Here is a 21,759-nt window from a genome sequence, read left to right on the forward strand (position 1 = left end):
TACAATCAACCAGAGTAACGAAGTTACTAGCTTTCGTCAGATAGTTCCTCTCTCAATACTGGAAAAGAAATTTGGAAGGCCTCATGTGATCATTGATGCACAATTGAAGAGTCTTCGCAAAGCAAGTCAGGTGAAACCTCACCACTCAACAGGTCTGCTCAGTTTCTCAGTTACTATTTCGAATTTTGTGAATCGAATTTTATAAGGTATCTCGAACCCCAAACTCAGTGTATTCAGAAAATCTTACGACATACTGATCTACTACCAATCAGCAATGCAATTTTCGCATGTACGGCTGTATAAATAGAGCTTGAAAAACTATCAAAAATCAGTTGAAACTCGTTAATTTTGTCTTATTAAACTGACATACAGTGCGTATTGAAGCACACTTTCTTGAACGGTAAATTACTTGTTATCTTGACTAGTTTCTTTAGATCATATTATTGATTGTGCTGTTTTAGCTTTACTTTGACTTGTGAAAAGAGAATTACCTTTGATATTCTCAAAACTTTCTTTCTGAGGAACGAAGTTCCTGAGTAAGAGAAACTTTGTGCAAAGCATAAAGTCAGTTCCTCTTACTGGCTTTAACGAAGCCTAGCATAGTTGACTGATTGCGTTATTGAGCAGTTTAGTGCGCTTTGAAACATAAAGTGTTGATATGCTACCTTTTTTTATTATCGGGAAAAACTCTCCGAAAAAATTAAGAAATCGGAGACAGAAATTATTTGCCTTAACCAGTAGCTAGGACACTTGTCTCGAACTGGACATAGGGGATTCAATGGATGAATATCGAAGCATAACCGATTGCTACACTCAGAAAACAAAATCGACGAAGGCAATCACGCAGTCATTGTAAGCGCAGCTACAATCAACCAGAGTAACGAAGTTACCAGCTGTCTTCAGATAGTTCCTGTCTCAATACAGAGCGGTGGCAACAGGCTGAACACATATGTTTTCCTCGATAGTGGATCAACGGTTTCATTCATCGATCAAAGCGTGCAAGAGAAGTTACAAACCCAAGGCACCGATGTGACGCACAACATAGCTGGCATACACGGAACGAAGGATCTGAAGACCGAGAAGGTTCCTCTCAAAATAAAGGGACTACATTCAAAGGTGCATTCAATCTAAGTGTTTGCACACCCGTCAATCTCCTTGGGAAACACAAACTACGACTACAACAACCTGAAGCAAAACTTCAATCACTTGAGTGTTCTACCCAACAAAAGCTTTAACTTAATGGAAGTTGGCATCATCCTTGGTCAAGATGCTTATGAGCTACAACGTCCATTGAATTACACTATAGGAACACAAAGTGAACCTTTCGTTGTTTTAGCAGAGCTAGGATGGGTAGTTAGTGGACCCATGACGGGCAAGAGAAGACAAAATGTTTGTCATTTCGCCTTCACTGAAGATGTGAAAGCTGAGAGTATCCAAACCTGGTGGGACATAGAAACTTATGCTTCCAAGTCAACGTCGTCAGTCAGTCAAAGAAGGAATTGCAGGCACAGAAGATGCTGGAGAGTACGACGCAATTCACAGGCGAGCGGTAGGAAGTGGGAATGCTGTGGAGTTGACCAGAGTCAAACCTATCGAACAACAACTACAGCTCACCCTTGGGTCAGCTTTACTCACTCGAGTGGAGATTCCAAAGAGACCCAAACTTGAATAGTTTTTATCAACAGTCAATAGATACAGATGTAGAAAAAAGATTCATAAAGATATTGGACGAGTCCGAAGTGAAAGAATGGTATTTGCCACACCATCCAGTGCTAAACCCAAACAAGCCTGGCAAAGTAAGACGTGTTTGCAATGCTGCCTCAAAGTACAAAGAAGTATAAAGGATAAGCTACTGGCAGGACTTGATCTGCTACATGGGTTAATTGGAACAATATTCAGATTCCGTGAAGAACCAAGAGCCCTGACAGCTGACATCGAATCGATGTTTCTACAAGTGCTAATTACCGAACAGGATAGAAGTTGCTTGAGGTTCTTATGGCGTCCAAGAGCAAATGAACTTGTTCAGATATACGAATACTCGCGTCATGTATTTGAGCTAAAAATTCTCCAACTTGTGCAAACTATGCTCTCAAGCGAGTGGGAGTGAACAACGAAGAAGAGTATTCGATTGCAGCAAAGGCAATGCAAATCAACTTCTACATCGACGATTTCTATCTTCAGAATTCGACCCCATCGGATTGTTTGCTCCGTTCAGTGTTCACATGAGACGACTTCTGAATGGCATCTGGACTAAGAATGGACAACATTGGGACAACGAAAAGGAGTCTGCTGACGAAGCAGAATTCCTGAAATGCAAAGAACAACTTCCAATTGTAGCTGAAACAAGCATCAATAGAAGTTAATTCAACAGAGAGAGGGATGAAACCGAACTTCATGTGTTTGCTGACGCATCTGATGACACGATGTGTGCAGTGGCCTATCTACGTTCACAACCAAATAAATACTCAGCTGACTTAGCATTTGTCAATGGAAAATGCACAGTGGCACCGATGATGCATCTTTCAATAACCCTACTGGAACTACAAGCGGCAGTCATGGCAGTGAGGTTGAAAGAACAGATAGTCAAGGAACATGAAATGTAAATAATTGCAGTTTTTGGTCAGATTCAACTACAGTATTGCAGTGGATACACTGTTCCCATCGTAAACAGCAAGTGTTTGTGGCCAATCGAGTGGCTGAGATATTGGATACAACTGATGTTTCACAGTGGAAACATGTAAGCGGTATCAACAACCCAGCGGACATTGGCACCAGAGCAATTGAGGAACTTAAGAGAAGTGAGGGGCTCACTGGGCAGGCTTGATTGAAACGACTAGAAAGTGAATGGCCAGAGCGAGTGAACCTAATCTTTGCATCAGATGAAGAGAATATACCCTTGTCAGTCTCCATGATACAGGCTGAAGAGAAGAAAGCTGTTATTCAGTGGGAACGATTCAGTAACTTTGACTAGTGAACACAGTGGCATACGCACAGTGAGCATTGAACAAACACAAACCAGCAACACTTGTAGTCAGCATTGAAGAAAGAGAAAAGCAAAGTCAATCATCTTCAAGTTACTACAGCAAGAACAGTTTGGTGAAGAGATGAAATCTCTCAGAGATGAAAAGAAAATTCCAAAATGCAGCAAAATCCTACAATTCTCACCTTTCTTAGATGATGAAAGGGTTATTCGAGCCAAAGGCAGAATAGGCAGATGTCAATTGGACTTCAATGCAAATCATCCAATTTTGCTACATTGGAAACATCATGCGGTTGAATTATTCTTGCGAAATGAGCACAAGGACAATCAGCACGAAGGCACTGAGCATGTAAGAAACTTCGTTCAGCAGAAGATGTGGATCCTAGGCCTACGGAACGCTTGAAGATCAATCAAGAACAAGTGTGTTACCTGCAGAAAAAGCAGAGCACAAACGATAGCACCAGTAATGGCAGATCTACCCGAAGAGCGCTTAGAAGCTTCACAAACGTGGAAGTTGACTACTTTGTCCCTTTCATTGCGAAGATTGGGCTCTGAAACAAAAAGCGATGGTGTTGTCTCTTTACTTGTCTAACTATGAGAGCGGTGCATATAGAAGTGGTACCCAAGTTGAACACAGATAATTGTCTCAACGCAATAATAAGAATTATTGCTCGAAGAGACAAATTGAACACGATCATCAACGGGACAAACTTTGTCGGAGCTGAACGAGAGTTTGCAGAGCATGTTGCGGCGTGGAACAAAGAAGGGATCGAAGAACATCTAATTCAACGAGGAATCAGATGGTATTTCAACCCACCCGCAGCACCCCTTTGGAGGAGTTTGGGAATGGTTGGTGAGAAATTGCAAGAAAGCAATGCATGCAGTGTTGGGGAACAGATCAGTCACCAAGGACGTTCTTTCAACAATGATGTGTATTGTTGAGCAGACTTTGAATGCAAGACCGGTGACTCCAGTCAGTTCAGATGTTAATGACTTAGAAACATTGACCCCCAATCACTTCTTGCTTGGCAACAGGAAGTTTTGCTTACCCTATCTACCATGCGCAGAAAAATTTGTTGACCAACGAAAGTTCTTTCGACACACTCAAGCCTATGCAAATCTCATATGGAAAGATTTTGGAAAGAATATCTGCCAACTCTGAATAATCGACAACAATGGCAATCAACTTCGAACGATATCCCTAAAGAAGGCGATCTCGTTTGGTTGATCGAAGACAGCGATAAGCGTGAATATTACAATCTAGCTCAAGTTACGGAGACCATCGATGGGTAGGATGGTGTGATTCGATCAGCAATAGTTCGAAAGAACGGCGGAGTGTACAACAGACCAGTAGTGAAGCTCGCCCCAGTACTATCTGGAAAAGAGGTTTTCGCGATGGAAAACAGGGCCGGCGGTGTGGCGGCTGAGCTTAATAACTCAATAACCAAATTGAATAGCGCTTCAAGGACATTTCAAGCATTAAAGCTAGAAAAGCATGGAGAGCGAAATTTAATGCTACATTCTATCGAAGCCATACGGATTTGTTCAATTCGTTCAACATTTATATTTTCCAAGTATTATTAGTACACAATCGTCATAGATGAAGTTAAACTGAAACTCAAACTCGAATTACGCTATTTTTGCCACGTATTCAAGTGTTCACAACCACACGAATTTAGCTCAGATGGAGCAAGAGATACCCGCCTTAATAAGCCAGATTCGATGAATACTACGATTTTCATACCAATTCAGAGAGTGCGGGGCGCCTTATAAAGTATCTCGAACCCCAAACTCAGTGTATTCAGAGAATCTTACGACATAGTGATCTACAACCAATCAGCGATGCCATTTTGACATGTACGGCAGTGTAAATAGAGCTTGAAAAACTACCAAAAATCAGTTGAAACTCGTTAATTTTGACTTATTAAACTGACATACAGTGAGTATTGAAGCACACTTTCTTGAGCGGTAAATTACTTGTTATCGTATCTTGTTTCTGTCTATCATATTATTGATTGTACTGTTTTAACTTTACTTTGACTTGTGAAAATAGAATTAAGTTTGATATTCTCAAAACTTCCTTACTAAGGAATGAAGTTCCTGAGTAAGAGAAACTTTGTGCAAAGCATAAAGTCAGTTTCTCTTACTGGCTTTAACGAAGCCTAGCGTAGTTCACTGATTGCGTTATTGAGCAGTTTAGTGCAGTTAGAGGCACAAAGTGCTGATTTGGCTACCTCTGTTACTTTTGATTATCAGGAAAATGTCTCCGAAGAAATTAAGAAATGGGAGACGGAAACTATTTGCCCTAACCAGTAGCTAGGACAGTTATCTAGAACTGGACACAGGGGATTTTGCAGTTTCGAATTATAAGTTGAGTTATTAACAAAAACTCAACAAAAAAATTTGATTGTTTCAATTTGAATTATCTTGTTATTCTGAGAGAAACAAGTTTGTTATACAGCAAAGCTGAGCAACTAGTTGTCAGTAGTAATTGAACAACAAGTAATGCAACGGTAATCTACAGTATAGCGGATAATACAGTTCACAAAAGTTAACTGCAAATACCCAATATCCGGACAGATTTGAAACCGCTGAAAAGTACTGGGCGGTGTAACGTTTTCCTTGACTTTGATAGGAGAGTAGCCATTTCATTTGTTCCACCAACCCGGACATTGAAAATAAAACTGCTGTCCAATCTGATGAAGAGATTGCCGATGGCACCCCCCAAAGAAAATCAATCGAATCAACAGCGGAACGCCATTGAGTCAGAGCGAAAGGTGTGCGAGTTGACCTCACTTAAAAGGAACAAGCAAGGCAAACAGCAACAAACAATTCGAGTTCAACCAGCAGAGAAGAGCTTCAATCAACAGCTCAAAGATACGGCAAGAAGTTCCAAGATTTAGGGGAAGAAGATAACACTGAAACAGGGATTAGCTACAAAATAATTGAAGATTCAGATCGACCCAACAAACAAAATCTCCTCTACCATTACTCACAAAAATGAGAGAGCCCGGAAATTAGAGGCCCAGGATTGAGTCAAGTGGTGGCTATCTTTTTGTTGGGGATGAACTATATTGTAGCTTCGGTCATTTTCAAGATGAAACCGCCTGGTTCCTGGGCCCAAAAACTAGAAGCAAAGGGCGCGCGCACAAAATTCAGTTGACCAAGGTTGCTAAAGAAACAGGGTTTGGGCAATGTCAATGGAAGGCGAACATAATGATATTTTCTACAATGCTAAATGTTTTGAGCTTTAATTCATATTAAAATGGCAGAAAGATAAATGTTGCTATGGAAGTTTAAAACAGGTGGAAAAAAAACATTTTTCGGCGTAATCTTATTCCTTCAAAGCTCCCAGTCTTGATAAATCTTCCGAATTTGCTTTCATTTTTTGTTGCTGTTGTTATACTCGGTCGATATTAGATATCAAGAATGTGAGAAGTCTCCTAGAGTTTCTAACCTTACGTTTTGAAAAAAATCTTTAGTGACGGCTCTGCTTTTCGTTCTGCATTTTTGACTGTGCATTCTTTTTACGAAGACGTAACTGATGTCACTCATTGTTTCAACTAAACGGGGTTAGAAGTTCAAATTTGGCAAACTCAATTTCAATTAACTAATGTTTGACTAGATATACCTCAATTAAAATTTGCTTTCGTAATTTTAGTTGCTCTCAAATGAAGATTCCAGCATTTCCAACATTAAGACAGTCTATCCGTAGTTGCAACCTCACACACTAAATTCTTGCTCTTTCTTGCTCTTTTTATGCCATTCAAAATCTTTGAAATTCACGTTGCTTTATTATCAAAATGACCAACCAAGAGAACTTTACTACAGGAAATATTTCCGAACTGAAACAAATTATTGAAAAACTTACAAATACTGTAACAAAGCAAAACCTAGTCATACAAAATCTTACGGATCGTCTCGAAAAACTTGAGAATAACCAAATTACTTCAGAAAACAACATTTATCAGTTAGAAAAACGATTAACAGCAGTAGAAAGATATCAAAACAGACCGTTTCTTATTTTTAATAACATCGACATCCCAGCTGATGGTAATGTACTCGCACCAATTTTACAAATAGTAAACAACAACTTACAGGTTAGTTTGAATCCCGACGAAATCTCGATTGCCCACCCACTAAAAAATGGAAACATTGCGCCTATTATTGTTCAATTTTTGTATTTGCAACAAAGGGACATAATTCTGAAACGTGCTTCATGGTTAAGAGGTCTGAGAAATTCGATGGGGAATCCTATTTTCATTCATGAACGACTGGCGAAAAAGGATGTTATCATTGAAAAAAAAGCTCGAGAACTGGACATTCACTATAAGATTAAGAAATCACACTTATGGGCTTTTGATGGTGAAAGATATCAACCAGTTGATGACATCAGCGAGCTACCGGATTATCAAAGGAGACAACAAAAGAGTTTGCAAACTGTACAAAATGGTACTCCATTCATGAATAACAAAAGAACCTATGCTTTTTCGCCTGATATGGACGCAACAAACAATGGAAATGATATACCAATGAACAAAAAACAAAATATGTACGGTGTTTCATTTCAGCAAAACAAAAGTTATGCATCAAAAAACTAACATTCACAGTCTTGCTTGTTAATATCCGGTCTCTAAACAAACACCTTGAGGAACTTCAGGTTTTTTTGCAAACATTTGAGTCCCTACCAACTGTGATTTGCCTTGTTGAAACTTGGATACAAGAGGGTTCCCATGAAGAACACTTCAATATATCAGGTTATCAGAAAATAATTGCTAAAAACAGGGTGGGAATTGGTGGAGGAGTAGCCATGTTTTGCAGGGAGGATATTCTTCTGTTAGATAGCTTTCCAACGAACTATGATGAGAGCCTAGGTATAAAAATTAGAACAAATAACGAAAACTATACTTTGATTACATACTATGTTCCCCCTGGGTTCAATAAAAATCAGTTCTTGACTGAATTTGACAGCTATCTTGAGACTATGGTGGATGCGAACCAAAATCTTATTATATGTGGAGACTTCAATATAGATCAGCTATCTCTGACTCCAATAAAAAAGCGATTTGAAGATGTTATCTCTAGTAACGGTATAAACCTAATGGATTCGGGTATAACTAGAGAAACGTCGACAACAAAATCATCCCTCGATTTATTTCTGACAAATATCAACAAAAATCTATGCATAGTAAATTCTATCAGTTACGACATCACAGATCATTATCCAGTATTTTTCAGTTTAACAAAAAGTATGATTAAACCCAAGATAAAAGCATCTAAACGTCGCAGTATGTCTGCCTTCAACAACAAAAACTGTTTGAAAAATACAAAAAGGAACTGGAAAACAATTTAATCATATTTCAGAACAACAATACGGATCAATCTTTCAACGCATTTTGTAACTGTTTACATTTTGTAGTCGACAAACACCAGCCTTTGGTTGAAATAAAACAAAAGAAAAATATGAATCAATGGGTCACAAATCGAATAAAAAATCTTTTTGCGAAGAGAAACAATGCAAGAAAAAAATGGTTGAGAACACAAAACAACATCGATAAAAATAGATATCTTCAACTGAAAAGCAAGAGCACTCAAATCATGAACGACACAAAAAAACTTTTTATACAAAACAAAATTCAAAATTGTGGTAGGGACTCAAAAAAAATGTACAAAATCATAAACAAATTGATAGGCAGGAACAAAAGAAGTGATGTGAGTTATAACCTTGTTTTCAATAATATTGGAACTGATGACCCCAGTAGCATAGCTGATTATTTCAATGAACATTTTGTAAATGTTGCAGATGAAATAGTAAGCAAATTACCTCAAATAAGCTTTCCTTCATCTAATTATGCTGAAGAACAATCTATGATGCTACATGAAACAAATTTAGTAGAAGTGCTTTCACAAATAGCCAGCCTACAAAATTCTTTTGCGCATGGTGTGGATCTGATCACTAACACCTTCATTAAGAGATTTGATAGAACTTTAGCCCCATTTTTAGTTGATTACAACAACGAATCTTTTTTGAGCGGAGTTTTCCCAAATAGCCTAAAACGAGCAACTATCCAACCGCATTTCAAAACGGGATCAAAAACTGATGCCAATAACTATCGACCAATTTCGATTTTGCCGTCTTTTGGAAAAGTATTTGAAAAAATTATGAAAATAAAAATTCTCAACTACATAGAGAAATTCAAAATTCTTGGTGAAAATCAGTTTGGTTTCCGTAATCGGAGATCAACAGTTGATGCACTCGTAAATGTAGTGGAAAACATAAGGTTGGAAAAAGAAAAAGGGAACAATAGCACCACGGTCTTCCTAGATTTGAAAAAGGCATTCGACACTGTTAATCACTCGCTGCTGTTGAAAAAATTAGAAAACTTTGGAATTAGGGGTCAGGTTTTAAGCTGGTTTTCTTCATATCTCAAATCAAGAACACAGTGTGTTATATGGAAAAATAGAATATCGAAAGAACTAATAGTAAAAAATGGAGTTCCTCAAGGTTCTGTTCTGGGTCCTGTATTATTTATACTGTACTTTAATGACTTTGTGGACGCTTGTAAATTATCCACTCCGTATTTTTTTGCCGATGATACCAGCCTCCTTTTCAAAAACAGACCAACCTATGAAGAATTAATCACTGAAATTCATTCAGTTTCACATTGGCTACATCAAAATAAATTGGATTTAAACGAGTCAAAAACTTTTGTAATGAATTTTTTTGAAACTAAAGCAAACACAAACATTCAAAACTGCCCAGTTCAGAAGTGCAATACCTACAAATATCTAGGAGTAATTTTAGACGCGAATTTAACTTTCGAAAAACATGTGGAATCCATTTGTTTAAAATTAAAGAAGTGGATCGGAATAATTGCAAGGCTAAGGAGAACTTGCAGTCGCAACACCGTTTTGATGTTCTACAAAACTACAGTGGTACCAATTTTTGAGTATGGACTTCTTATTTATGGTGGGACAACGTTGAATAAGCTTCAAAAAATTGAACGGTTACAAAAGAAAATTTTGAGAATTGTCTTTAGAAAGAAACCAAGTGACTCCATCTTTGATACTTTATTCGAGTTCAAAATTTTGACAATTTGTGAATTGTACATAAAACATCTGCTTTCATTCAGCCTTAAATCATACTTTGGGTTACATTCAAACAAAATGATGAATGAGATTTTGACCGCAAATCAAAATTTTTCGTACAATACTCGCTCGAAAACCACTCGCATTATACAAACAAAAACGTCAAAAAGAGTTTCAACTCGGACATCTCTGGGTTATCGCGGTAGAATTTTGATAAATTTTCTACTGAAACAAAAAATACTACCTCAGCTTGAACAAGAGACCATGTCCTGTATAAAAGTTAAAAAACTAGTCAATGCACTTCAATATAGCTTGATCATTCAAAACGATACGTTAAAAAAACTTGTTTTTAAATAAAATCTGGGCGCTTAACTAAGATACGTTAGTATTTGCAAGCGTCCACTCCTGATGAAATTTTGGATTTATGGATTTTTCATAGTGGATTCTGCTGTGTCCACAACTTCTGCGTGCTTTATAAATTAACAGGAGAAATTCAAATTCAATTCAATTCAATTCATTTATATGTGTCCTTCTGGTCGTCTTTAAAGCCATTTTTGTTGCCACCGACTTTTCGTCAGATAGTTTTTGTCTGACCAATTGATTTTTCGTCCGCAAAAATGAGATAAGGGTAAAAACCGAAAGGAATTAAGTAGATTATGAATCCCTTAGAGCCTCACGCCTAACCAGTCTCTCTCTCTCTCTCTCTCTCTCTCTCTCTCTCTCTCTCTCTCGCACACACACACACACACACACACACACACATATATATATATATATATATATATATATATATATATATATATATATATATATATATATATATATATATATATATATATATATATATATATACAATCACAACACCACCCCCTCGCCCCTTTAAGCAACCCCCATTTACCACCCTCATCCACTCTCCTCTGCCTCGTTCCACCCGTAACACGCTCGATCCTCATCAGACCTCTCACCTTCCGCTCAACCCCTCCACCCTAACCACATCCTCCGCCTCACTTAAGCATCTACTGACAAAGTCAACCGCTCGCCATTCGTGTTATAGAGCAACCCTACTTGAGAAGACCGAACAAAAACGACGCAAGAAATGTTCGGTATATTCGGTTTTCTAGGTAAGAAATGGTTGGCATGTTCGGTTTGTTCGGTACGATCGGTTTCAAATGAAAGAAATTGTCGGTATGTTCGGTCTAGAAAATAAGAAAGCTTCGGTATGTTCGGTTTAGCGAGATTCGATATTTTCGGTTTGGAATGTCAAAGAGATTCGATATGTTCGGTACTTAAACATAAGAAATCGTCGGTATGTTCGGTTTTGGACGCAAGAAATTGTCGGATTTTTCCATTGGGAAAATTGATATTTCTGTTTATAATGTAGTCAAACGTTAGGAAAGCGTTCTTTTCGCAGGAATTTCAAACGTACGTCTCAAAGAAAAATTCTGGAAAAGTGTGCAAAACTCCTGAAAATTTTTCTTTGGCTTGTTGGCCAAAATAGTTATGCAAATATAAAGTTCTTGATTATTTTTGAATTTTAGAATGTATCATACTTGTTGAATATTGATGAAAATTTGTTAAATAATTGACTCTCACTGGGATTGGACATACTTTCTTGTGGTTTACAAGTAAGTTCGTCGACGGTTGGTTACGTTTGAAACAGAACGTGCCGACCGAAATTTCTTCCATGTTTGTTCGTGGTAGGAAAACTCAAAATATGATAGTTCTTAATGTTTCTCTCAACGATACCGAATCTCTCTTACGTTAAAAAACGACGATACCGAATCTCTCTTACGTTTAAAAAAGACAATACCGAATCTCTCTTACGTTAAAAAACGACGATACCGAATCTCTCTTACGTTAAAAAACGACAATACCGAACCTTTCTTATATTAAATACCGAACAAAAACGACAATACCGACGAAAAAATTGTAAGGGCTTTCGTCATTTTTGGCTAGAAAAAACCGACAATACCGACAATTTCTTACGTTTAAAAACCGAAAATTTCTCAAATAGGGAATTCATCCGACGTAAGTCGGATATGATATTTTTCGACAAATCATTTCAGTCAGATGATTTTTCTCATCTTTGAGACAACAAGCTGAAGTTTGGGACGCCAACAACTTTTGTGCAACCCAAAAATTGTGATATGGTCGAAGCCGTCTCTTATCAGATCATGCCAGACTTAACGACATCTGATCAGATTTTATTGAGCAATTTAATTTTTTGGTGTAACATTTTTGCCACTTTATTGCGACTATTTTTTAATTAAACGAATTTTTCAGCATTTATATTAGTTCTGTCGGTCTTTTTATGCGAGTTTTCGCTGGACCAATTTTTTGTTCGACCCATTTGACCTTTCGTCCTTAAAAACAGGAGAAACAGGTAGCGCCCAGAGGGTATTGAGTGCTCTTAAAAGCCTTTCACTTGACTAGTCCTCAAGTCTACAATTCACAGAATCTGTTTTAGAGACGTATACTTAGGTTATGAAGGGCGGAAAGTTGAAGATAGATCAGACCAGCAGAAAAAAGATCAGACTAGCATTGATCAGAACATCCGATAAGCAAAAACTAGTTCTAGTTAAGTTTTTAGTTGGAACTACGTTTTGTGCACTTTCACTGTTCAGTTGTTTGTAATTTCTGTAATTTCTGCAATGTGAATGTATGTTAGATATCAATTTCACAATCAGCAAAAAAACTTTGGCTCTACAATTCAACAAACCTAATAGAAAATTGCAATTTTACTAAATTTTCATTGAACAAAGGCAGGTCAATAGCAGGAAGAAACAAAATGGCCCTTTTGAAGAACCCGGGTTGAGGTTTTTGGGTGAATTTTTGTAAGAAATGCGGTTAATCGGGTGAATACAGTGGAAAAAAATATTTCACCGCATTTCACCGCATTTCTTGCGGTGAAAAAATTCACCGCGAGTTTCAACGTAACTCTAACAAAATTTCACCGCGTGGACTTTTGCAGTGTATAGGTTTTTTACAGACAGAACGAACAATTTCCCAGTAGCTCAGCCAGTAGTAGCCAGCCAGGCGTTGCCCATTTGAGTCCGCCGTTACGAGCGGATCGCGACCTGCCAATAAGGGTTCCAGATGCCTTTAACTCGGCGTTTGCGCAGCTGCAGTGGGGCACAAGTCAGCCCAATGTTAGTTCTTCAATGCAACCGGGTTATCAATTTGGAATGGCACCTACTACAGACATGCCACAGCAAAGTGCATCCTTGTCAGCACTCCTCAATTTAGGGGAAGTGTTTCAATATCTCTGATCTAGTTAACCCTACAAATTTTGAAAAGGTTTCCCCCACAACCTGCCTCGCCCCAGGACCTCTTCTTGAAACTGAAACTTTGTATAGAGGAGCATGCTTATTTATTACTACCCACAGACTCGAAAAAAGCTATTTTTCGAGCCAAAAAATTGAATTGGATCAAACCTTTTAGGACCGACATTTTGCATTTTTAAGAAATGACCGTTTTTGGCGTCAACGAACATTTTTGGCTGCAACTTTTGAGTGATTAATAGCCGCCGTCAGCCTCTCAAACGGCTATTATTTAAGTGCTTTTCTTTTTTTACAATTCAAAGAACTTGAATTGTATTAGTGCGCTGTCTTTTTTATAGCTGCGAAGCTCTAAGCTGAGCGGAGCAATATATATTGCGCTGCTCTTGGTTTTTTTGCAATTGAAAGAATTTTTACAATTCGAAGAATTTAATTTGTATTGGGGCGCTGTCTTTTTTAAGATCTGTTCACACATATTCATGATTTTTGAAGTCAAATTTAAGTTGTGATTTTGGTCACGCGAAACAGGAAATGGAGTGAAAAAGCGAGTGGTTTTGCGGCGTGAGGTTTTCCACTCTAATTTTAAAGTGAGTGTTTGAACAAAATTTCGCTCTCTTGCTAGTGGTTTTTTGTTCACATGCGGCTATTTCGCTTTGATTTTTACTGTTTCAATTTTTTGGATCGGAATTTTTTCTTAATGGTTTTCCCAATCTAATCCTTGTTCACTCTTTGAACAAAAATTCTCTTCCTTGCTAGTGTTTTTTTTGTTCAAATGCTGCATTTTGATATTGATTTTTTGTTTTTTGGTTCTTTTTTATGTTTTTTAATTCGTTTTCCCAATTCACTCATAGTCCGTTCTAGGTCTAGTTTTTTGTTTATTCAGTTAAAATTCTTTGAATTGTACGTCAGAACTTTTCGTGCTTTGTTGATTTGATCCATCTTCTAACGCTTTTTCGTTTTAAATTTGTTCAAACGGCAAAGCTGAAAAAGTCAAATTTTTTGATTGAATTTTTCCTCTCACTAACGGCGTTTGCGCGACGGATGTCAATTCTCACTCTCTTTAGTAAAATTTTTGCGTGATAAGGTTTTGATCACAAGCTACTTACCTCACTGAATGAAATAACTTTTGCATTTTAAAACTTAAGTTTTATTTGAATTTGTTTAAAATCAAAGGAAATCATATGTGCAGTAAAGGTCTCTAATAAGAGGGTTCTGCGGGATGAATTTTAACAAGTGTTATATATTTATCATTGAATTTTTTAATCTAGTTTTTGCGCTTCGTCGATTTTCAATTTTTATCTATCTTTTTTATCTCTATTATAGGGCACGCAGGTCTATTTTTTCGCAGTTATTCCGGCAATGTGTTTAAGATCTGATCACTTTTTTTCGGTTTTGTCACATCAGTGAGATTTCAATTTAGAGTGGTGATTTTGGTAACACTGAAATAGTAAAGGGATAAAAGTCGAGTAGATTTGAGGCGTGACTTTTTTCAAAATGCCTTTAAAGTGGAGTGAGAAATTGTTGGTGGAACAATTTGGCAATTTTTGAGACGGATTTTTTTTCAGTTGCTTCAATCTGAATTATGTTTTCAGAGTTTCCTGTGAGTCAGTGCTAATAAGAAGTTACATTTTTGTTCTAATTATACCTATTTACCTTTGCTTGAATTCATTAAGGGGCAGCCAAAATTTTTTTTGATCTTGCCACTGTTGTCATAAAAAATAACTGAATTTAAGATTTTGACCCTTTTTTAAAATTATCTGTTGCCTTATTAAGTTGTAGTATCAATGAAAGGTCTGATTGGCTGCTATTGAACCATAAAAGAACCTAATTAATGGTTCGAGATAATAGCTAGTTTTATTCGTGAATTTGACAATACTTTTTCTCAAAAAAATGTGAGTACATTTCTGAGTTCTGCAGAAAATTTTTGTACTTTTTGATGTCTTATTATCTAATCTCATTGGGGACACGTCTCTGATGTTGCTTATAAAGTTAAGATTATCGACTTAATTGTTTCTGTTCAAAGCCAGTGCTTTCTGTGACTTTGACACTAATTGTTGTCGGCTTAAAATTTAGACTCAATATTGACAAGTCTCAATGTTTGCTAACAAAATTTCAATTAAAGCACGTCATTTCAGTCGGAGCTATTGCTTTTTGTGACTTTTTTGCTCGTTCGTTTTTTTAAAAAATCTTAGCGATTTTTTTTAGTTTTGCTTTTATTTGTTGTACTTATTGCTGTCTTATCACTTAATATCATTATTGATAGGTCTCAACGGTGGTTGTTGAGGTCTCAACTAATTGGTATATATGTATTCTTCGGTAGCTGTTGTGTTCTGTGACTTTTAGACTACGTGTTTTCAAAATTTTTCAGTGTTTTTTGCAATTTTTGGTTATTTTTGTCTTACCATTTAGTTTTATTAATGAGAGGACCCATCGTTGTTTATTGACCGATTGCTGATAAAAAAACAGAGGAAAATAGTTGGTACTTTGAGTTCATAGCTGTTGTTTTTGGTAGTGATCCTGTCTTTTCGGAAAAATAAAAATTGAGTTCTTTTAGTCTAGCTTGTTTGTTGTTCTTGTGTTGTTTTATTGCTTAGTCTCATTACTAAGAGCTTTCATTTGCATTTTAAGGCGCACTGAATGATGATTGTCAGGTCATAAATTAATACACTTTCTCAAATTAAATTTCAGGACTTGTCCTGCTATATTTTTTAATTCGCCTTACCTTTTGATCACGTTTTTTGTCATAAATCACGATTTTCACGTTCGATTTCTGACTTACTTCACTCAATGTTTCAACCGAATGGATAATAATTGTTTTCATGCCTTGAATTACACAATATAGTGAAAACGGTCAAAGTGAAAAGAGCGGTATGAAAAGAGATGAGATAAACCGATAAAGCCTGGTCAATAACTCATTGAGAATTAGGTTATCAAAGTACATTAGAGTGTTTGGAAGCCGACATTGGTATTAAGCTTATGAGCTTTTAGTTTAGAGGCTGAATTAAATATAGTTTTAGAATCTAACTGAAATTGCATGCCAAATAGAACACTCTTTGACACTGAAAAAAAAAAACAGAAAACAATTTAGTCAATTTGTCTTCTTTGTTTTTTTCTTTTTCCGTTTCAATCCTGATGTGCATCAAGCGCGTCAACGGCGGCTATTTTGCGACAATCTGCCGACTATGTTATACAATTTTGGCCGGTAATTTTTGTAAGGGGTCATTTTTCACCGCCCGGTTTCTCAGATCTATATGGCAACTATATCCAAGAACCAATTATGTTTCCACACAGGTCATTTCCGTTGATTCGCCACGAATATCATGTTTTTCACGTAATTCCCCCCCCCATTTTCAGGAAGTTACATTATTTCGCCTAACACTAAAACTAAACGCTGTACATCGCATAAATTCGGATGATACAATTTATGATTCCTGTGTGCCATCCTGGAAATACATCCAAAGAAATTTAAACCAACTAAAAACTATCGTAAACGCTTTTCTTGGAAAACGAAATTATTTAAGAAGAACACTAGATTCTTGAACTCATTTGAGGTCTCGAATGAATATTGAAGCTATTATTATTCTAAGCGTGTTGGTGTTTTTTATACAAAATTTTCGAGTGAATCTTCGCACTTGACTTTTTTATTTGCGTGATCTAAATCTCTCTCACTCGCAATTTTCAGCAGCTGACCTCAAGTGGCGGCAGTTCATTACTAAAATCCAAACAAAACGTGCACCTAGATTGGTGTATTTTATCACTTCAAATTTTATTAGTGGTTATAGTGGTACATAATCAACTTTAATGACGTCAATTGTACCACGCTTAGAGAATTTAGCTAAAACAAGCCTTTCAAGAGCATTTCTTCCGACGTTATTAGAAAATGTTAATATCTGGCAAGCTCTAAATTAATCGAAGATATATTGCTGTGCTCTTGCTTTTCCCTCTGGTTTCGTTGTTCAACGATTTTTTCGTTTCATATATTATCCCATTGCAGAGCGTAAGAGAACGTGTTTGATGGCTTGTTCATGCTGCATTTCAGCTGTTTTCATAAACATGGCGTCTTTTCTTAAGCTAAGTGGCAGTGAGATTTGAGCGGATTTTCAAGATCGGTTTTTGGTCGTTAAAAATTCAACCTGACTTTTAGCACTAAAATTAAGGTATTTAAATTTAATCTTAACCTCCGTCAAGGTCAATGAACGACACCTACTTATAGAAGGCTATTAATGAAAAGGCAGCGCAACCAGAATGAAATACTTACTTTAACGATAAAAAATTTGATAAAAATTTGAATCGGTTGAATCGTTAAGTTCAGAGCCTCAGATTAGTACCTGTTTTTATCTATATTCCAAAACGGTTATGTATAATAGCAGCTATAGTGCACAAACGGAAAAGATCCCACATTTTCTACTTTTATACATTTACATATGCATAGGTATACACTTTATGTATAATACAGATACAATTACTAATGGCAAATCCCTCCTCTTTTTATATGGCTATGGAAATTATAATGACAAGGACCAAAACACGTATTCTTTTCTCAAACAAGCTATATACAAAGCAAAAAAAGTATTAACTTTGTTAAGGGGGGAGGAAACATTTTAAGGTCAAGATTAAAAGCTAGTACATAACTTGGTACAGCTCCAAAGCAAACTCAATGTTAAACTGGAGAGTAAGAAACACATCCGTTGCAAAGTATGAACAATGAGCACGAAGCATGGTCGCAAGCAAATCAAGGCGAAACAGAGCACGAACCTGAGTAGTGGATGAGGGTTCTTTGCAGGAACGTTTCTTAGAAATCTACGGTCAGCAGACATCGTCTGAAGCCAAATCATTGAGTGGTTACAGGTACAGAGTATTTCTATTAAATCAACTAAGTTTTCACAAAATTCAATCGAAGTAACTAGCTGGCATGCGAAAGAATTTGCAAAATCTACATTTAAGTTGCCAATAATGCGGGCTTTATAAAAAAAAGACGTTGACTGCGTGAGTTGAAAATTCTGTAACTAAGTAACAAAGATTAAACCAAAAAAAGCTAATTCATCAGACTCAATTTAGCATTATAATTAAAAGCTTTTTCCAATATTAAAAAGGCGATTTATAATAGTTCAATTGCTTAACTACATAATTTTTCGAAAGTTTGTACACTGTTTCCTTAAAACAAAATGCTAAAATACCCTCTAAAACATAAGTGACATCGTGTGAGTCTCAAAAAAGCTAACAAGGGGAATACAGTCTCATTGAGAAGAGATATGGTGTCTTTCCCATTATAGCCCCCACCCCCAATGAAATTATAGCCCCGCATTATGGTATAATTACCACGATTGGGGGGGGGGGGGGGCTATAGGTTATGTGACCACTAAGCTGGGGGGGGGGGGGGGGAATATGAAAACAATCCAGGGCAAGAGGGACAGACGTGAGGCGTAAACATGAAATCGCCTACAAAACGTACATTTTCCCGTTTTTTGACCCACGTGCGGTGACCCAGAAATAACTTTTCCCAATAAGCTCCATCATTAGATAACCTGGGGTTATTCTAATTTGTCCGTCACTAGACCTACTAACTTGACGGCTAATTGACGGTTCCAGAAGACTTCCAACAGAGATTGCAGGCTTCAATAGAAAATGTTGCCAATAGACTTTTCTGTGCTCAGCAGGTTGCAGCAGCTTTAAAGTATGAACAACTTTAAAGCTGAGCAAAAACCTCTAGAAAGTAAAATTGCTTCAACTCAGAACGACTATGTGACAATTATCTATCCCGCCCAGGCTCTGTCTTCATAGCTCTTCTAAATGGCCAGATTTCTCTTGATGTTGCGTTATTAGAAAACGCTCCTATTTATTCTATGGTCTTGACGACTTCATTTTGACAAGTTCAAGTTATCATGGTCCAAACTTATTTGGTCACCAACTAACAACTTTGGACAACCCAAATTGAATAACCGGGGACCTTTGAAACTGCTACCACCGTTTGTTTTAACAACCCGCCATCAGAAATAGAACGTTTTAGAGATAACGTACTTGTAACATAAGGACAACTGAAACATACGCACATACAATGAGTAACAATTTCTGCACAAGGCTGTTAAACTATTGCCTCCGGACCCTCAGTAGGCAATAAATTTGATCTCCTTAAAACTAAACGTTGTGTAAGCGTTCAAACACATTACAACAATGTCATGAAAGCAGTCATTGTTTTCCACAATTCTTTCCAATGCCACCCGGGCCGAGGAATTTGGCCAAAATTATGTAAGATCAGCGGCAACTAGCGTTGACAAGTTAGAAAATTCACCGCAATTTTCTTACATAATTTTGCGTTGAATGCGTTGAATTCAAAGACAAAAATTCAACGCATTCAACGCAAAATATGTAAGAAATGGCGGTGAATTTTCCAACTTGTCAACGCTAGTTGCCGCTGATCTTACATATTTAGCGTTGAATTTAGCGTAGATCTTACATATTTAGCGTAGAATTTAGCGTAGATCTTACAAAATTAGCGTTGAAATTAGCGTAGATCTTACATACTTTTGCGTTGAAATTAGCGTTGATCGTACAAAATCAAAGCGTTCACTTGAACTATTAACCTCCAATTGCGTATGGGACTCGAACTACTGACCTCCTGCTTGCTTGTCGCCTCTTCTACCATTGTGCCACAGTACCTTGGTTTCCTACAGAGCCGCAATCCCTATAAAGCATAGATCTTATATTTTTTGCGTTGAATTTAGCGTAGACCTTACATATTTTGCGTTGACTTTACAGTACTAACAGTAAAAAAAAATTAATGTTTCGAAAAAAAACTTGAAAAATTTGAAATCGTAAAATGGCCTGAAATGGCTTTTGCACTATAAAAGAGCACTGAAAAATGAATTTTTTCTGATTTCATATTTCTCACCTTTGCAGTATAGTGTTCGCAACAGTGAAAAAAATTGTTTTCGAAAAAAACTTGAAAAAGTTTTGAAATCGTAAAATGGTCTGAAATGGAGTTTGCACTATAAATGAGCACTAAAAAGCGGTTTTTTGCTGTTTTCGTTTTTCTCACGTGTGAAGTATAGGGTTTCCAAACAGTGAAAAAATTTACTTTTTGAAAAAAAAAACTTGAAAAACTTTTGATTTCGAAAAGCGATCTGAAATGGAATGGAAAAAATTCAATGCTAATTATGTAAGATCTACGCTAAAATTCAACGCTAAAAATGTAAAATCTACTCCAAAATTCAACGCAAATTATGTAAGATTGGCGTTGAATGCGTTGAATTTATGTAAAATCTACTCTAAATTCAACGCTTAATTTGTAAGATCTACGCTAAATTTAACGCTTAATATGTAAGATCTACGCTAATATTTAACGCTAAATATGTAAGTTCTACGGAAAAATTCAATGCAAAATATGTAAGATTTGCGTTGAATGCAATGAATTTATGTAAGATCTACGCTAATTTCAACGCTAATTATGTAAGATCTACGCTAAATTCTACGCTAAATATGTAAGATCAACGCTAAATTCAACGCTAAATATGTAAGATCAGCGGCAAATAGCGTTGACAAGTCGAAAAATTCACCGCAATTTTCTTACATAATTTTGCGTTGAATGCGTTGAATTCAAAGACAAAAATTCAACGCATTCAATGCAAAATATGTAAGAAATGGCGGTGAATTTTCCAACTTGTCAACGCTAGTTGCCGCTGATCTTACATATTTAGCGTTGAATTTAGCGTAGATCTTACATAATTAGCGTAGAATTTAGCGTAGATCATACATAATTAGCGTTGAAATTAGCGTAGATCTTACATATTTTTGCGTTGAAATTAGCGTTGATCGTACAAAATCAAAGCGTTCACTTGAACTATTAACCTCCAATTGCGTATGGGACTCGAACTACTGACCTCCTGCTTGCTTGTCGCCTCTTCTACCATTGTGCCACAGTACCTTGGTTTCCAACAGAGCCGCAATCCTTATAAAGCTTAGATCTTATATTTTTTGCGTTGAATTTAGCGTAGACCTTACATATTTTGTGTTGACTTTACAGTACTAACAGTAAAAAAAAATAATGTTTCGAAAAAAAACTTGAAAAATTTGAAATCGTAATATGGCCTGAAATGGCTTTTGCGCTATAAAAGAGCACTGTAAAATGAATTTTTTTTCTGATTTCATATTTATCACCTTTGCAGTATAGTGTTCGCAACAGTGAAAAAAATTGTTTTCGAAAAAAACTTGAAAAAGTTTTAAAATCGTAAAATGGTCTGAAATGGATTTTACACTAAAAAAGAGCACTAATAATTGATTTTTTGCTGAATTCACGTTTCTCACCTTTGCAGTATAGGGCGAGAAACAGTGAAAAAAAATTCGAACAAAAAACTTGAAAAAGTTTTGAAATCGTAAAATGGTCTGAAATGGAGTGTGCACTATAAATGAGCACTA

At 36.5% G+C, this 21,759-nt stretch overlaps 1 protein-coding gene across 4 annotated transcripts in view; it reads left to right on the forward strand.

Moving 5' to 3' along the window:
- The window catches only part of LOC142338391 (uncharacterized), a 102,603-nt gene extending 84,190 nt beyond the window's left edge, over window positions 1-18,413 (forward strand). For all 4 annotated transcript variants that reach the window (XM_075388139.1, XM_075388143.1, XM_075388140.1 and 1 more), the window contains 2 exons: window positions 13,059-13,315; window positions 18,043-18,413. In XM_075388139.1, the coding sequence (XP_075244254.1) occupies window positions 13,059-13,315; window positions 18,043-18,110 (325 nt within the window). In that variant the 3' untranslated portion in view covers window positions 18,111-18,413. The remainder of the gene's footprint in view (window positions 1-13,058; window positions 13,316-18,042) is intronic.
- The last annotated feature ends 3,346 nt before the right edge of the window (window positions 18,414-21,759 follow it).

Source organism: Convolutriloba macropyga, chromosome 4 (genome assembly GCF_964194025.1).
Source record: "Convolutriloba macropyga chromosome 4, txConMacr16.3, whole genome shotgun sequence".
Classification (NCBI taxonomy): Eukaryota; Metazoa; Xenacoelomorpha; order Acoela; family Convolutidae; genus Convolutriloba; species Convolutriloba macropyga.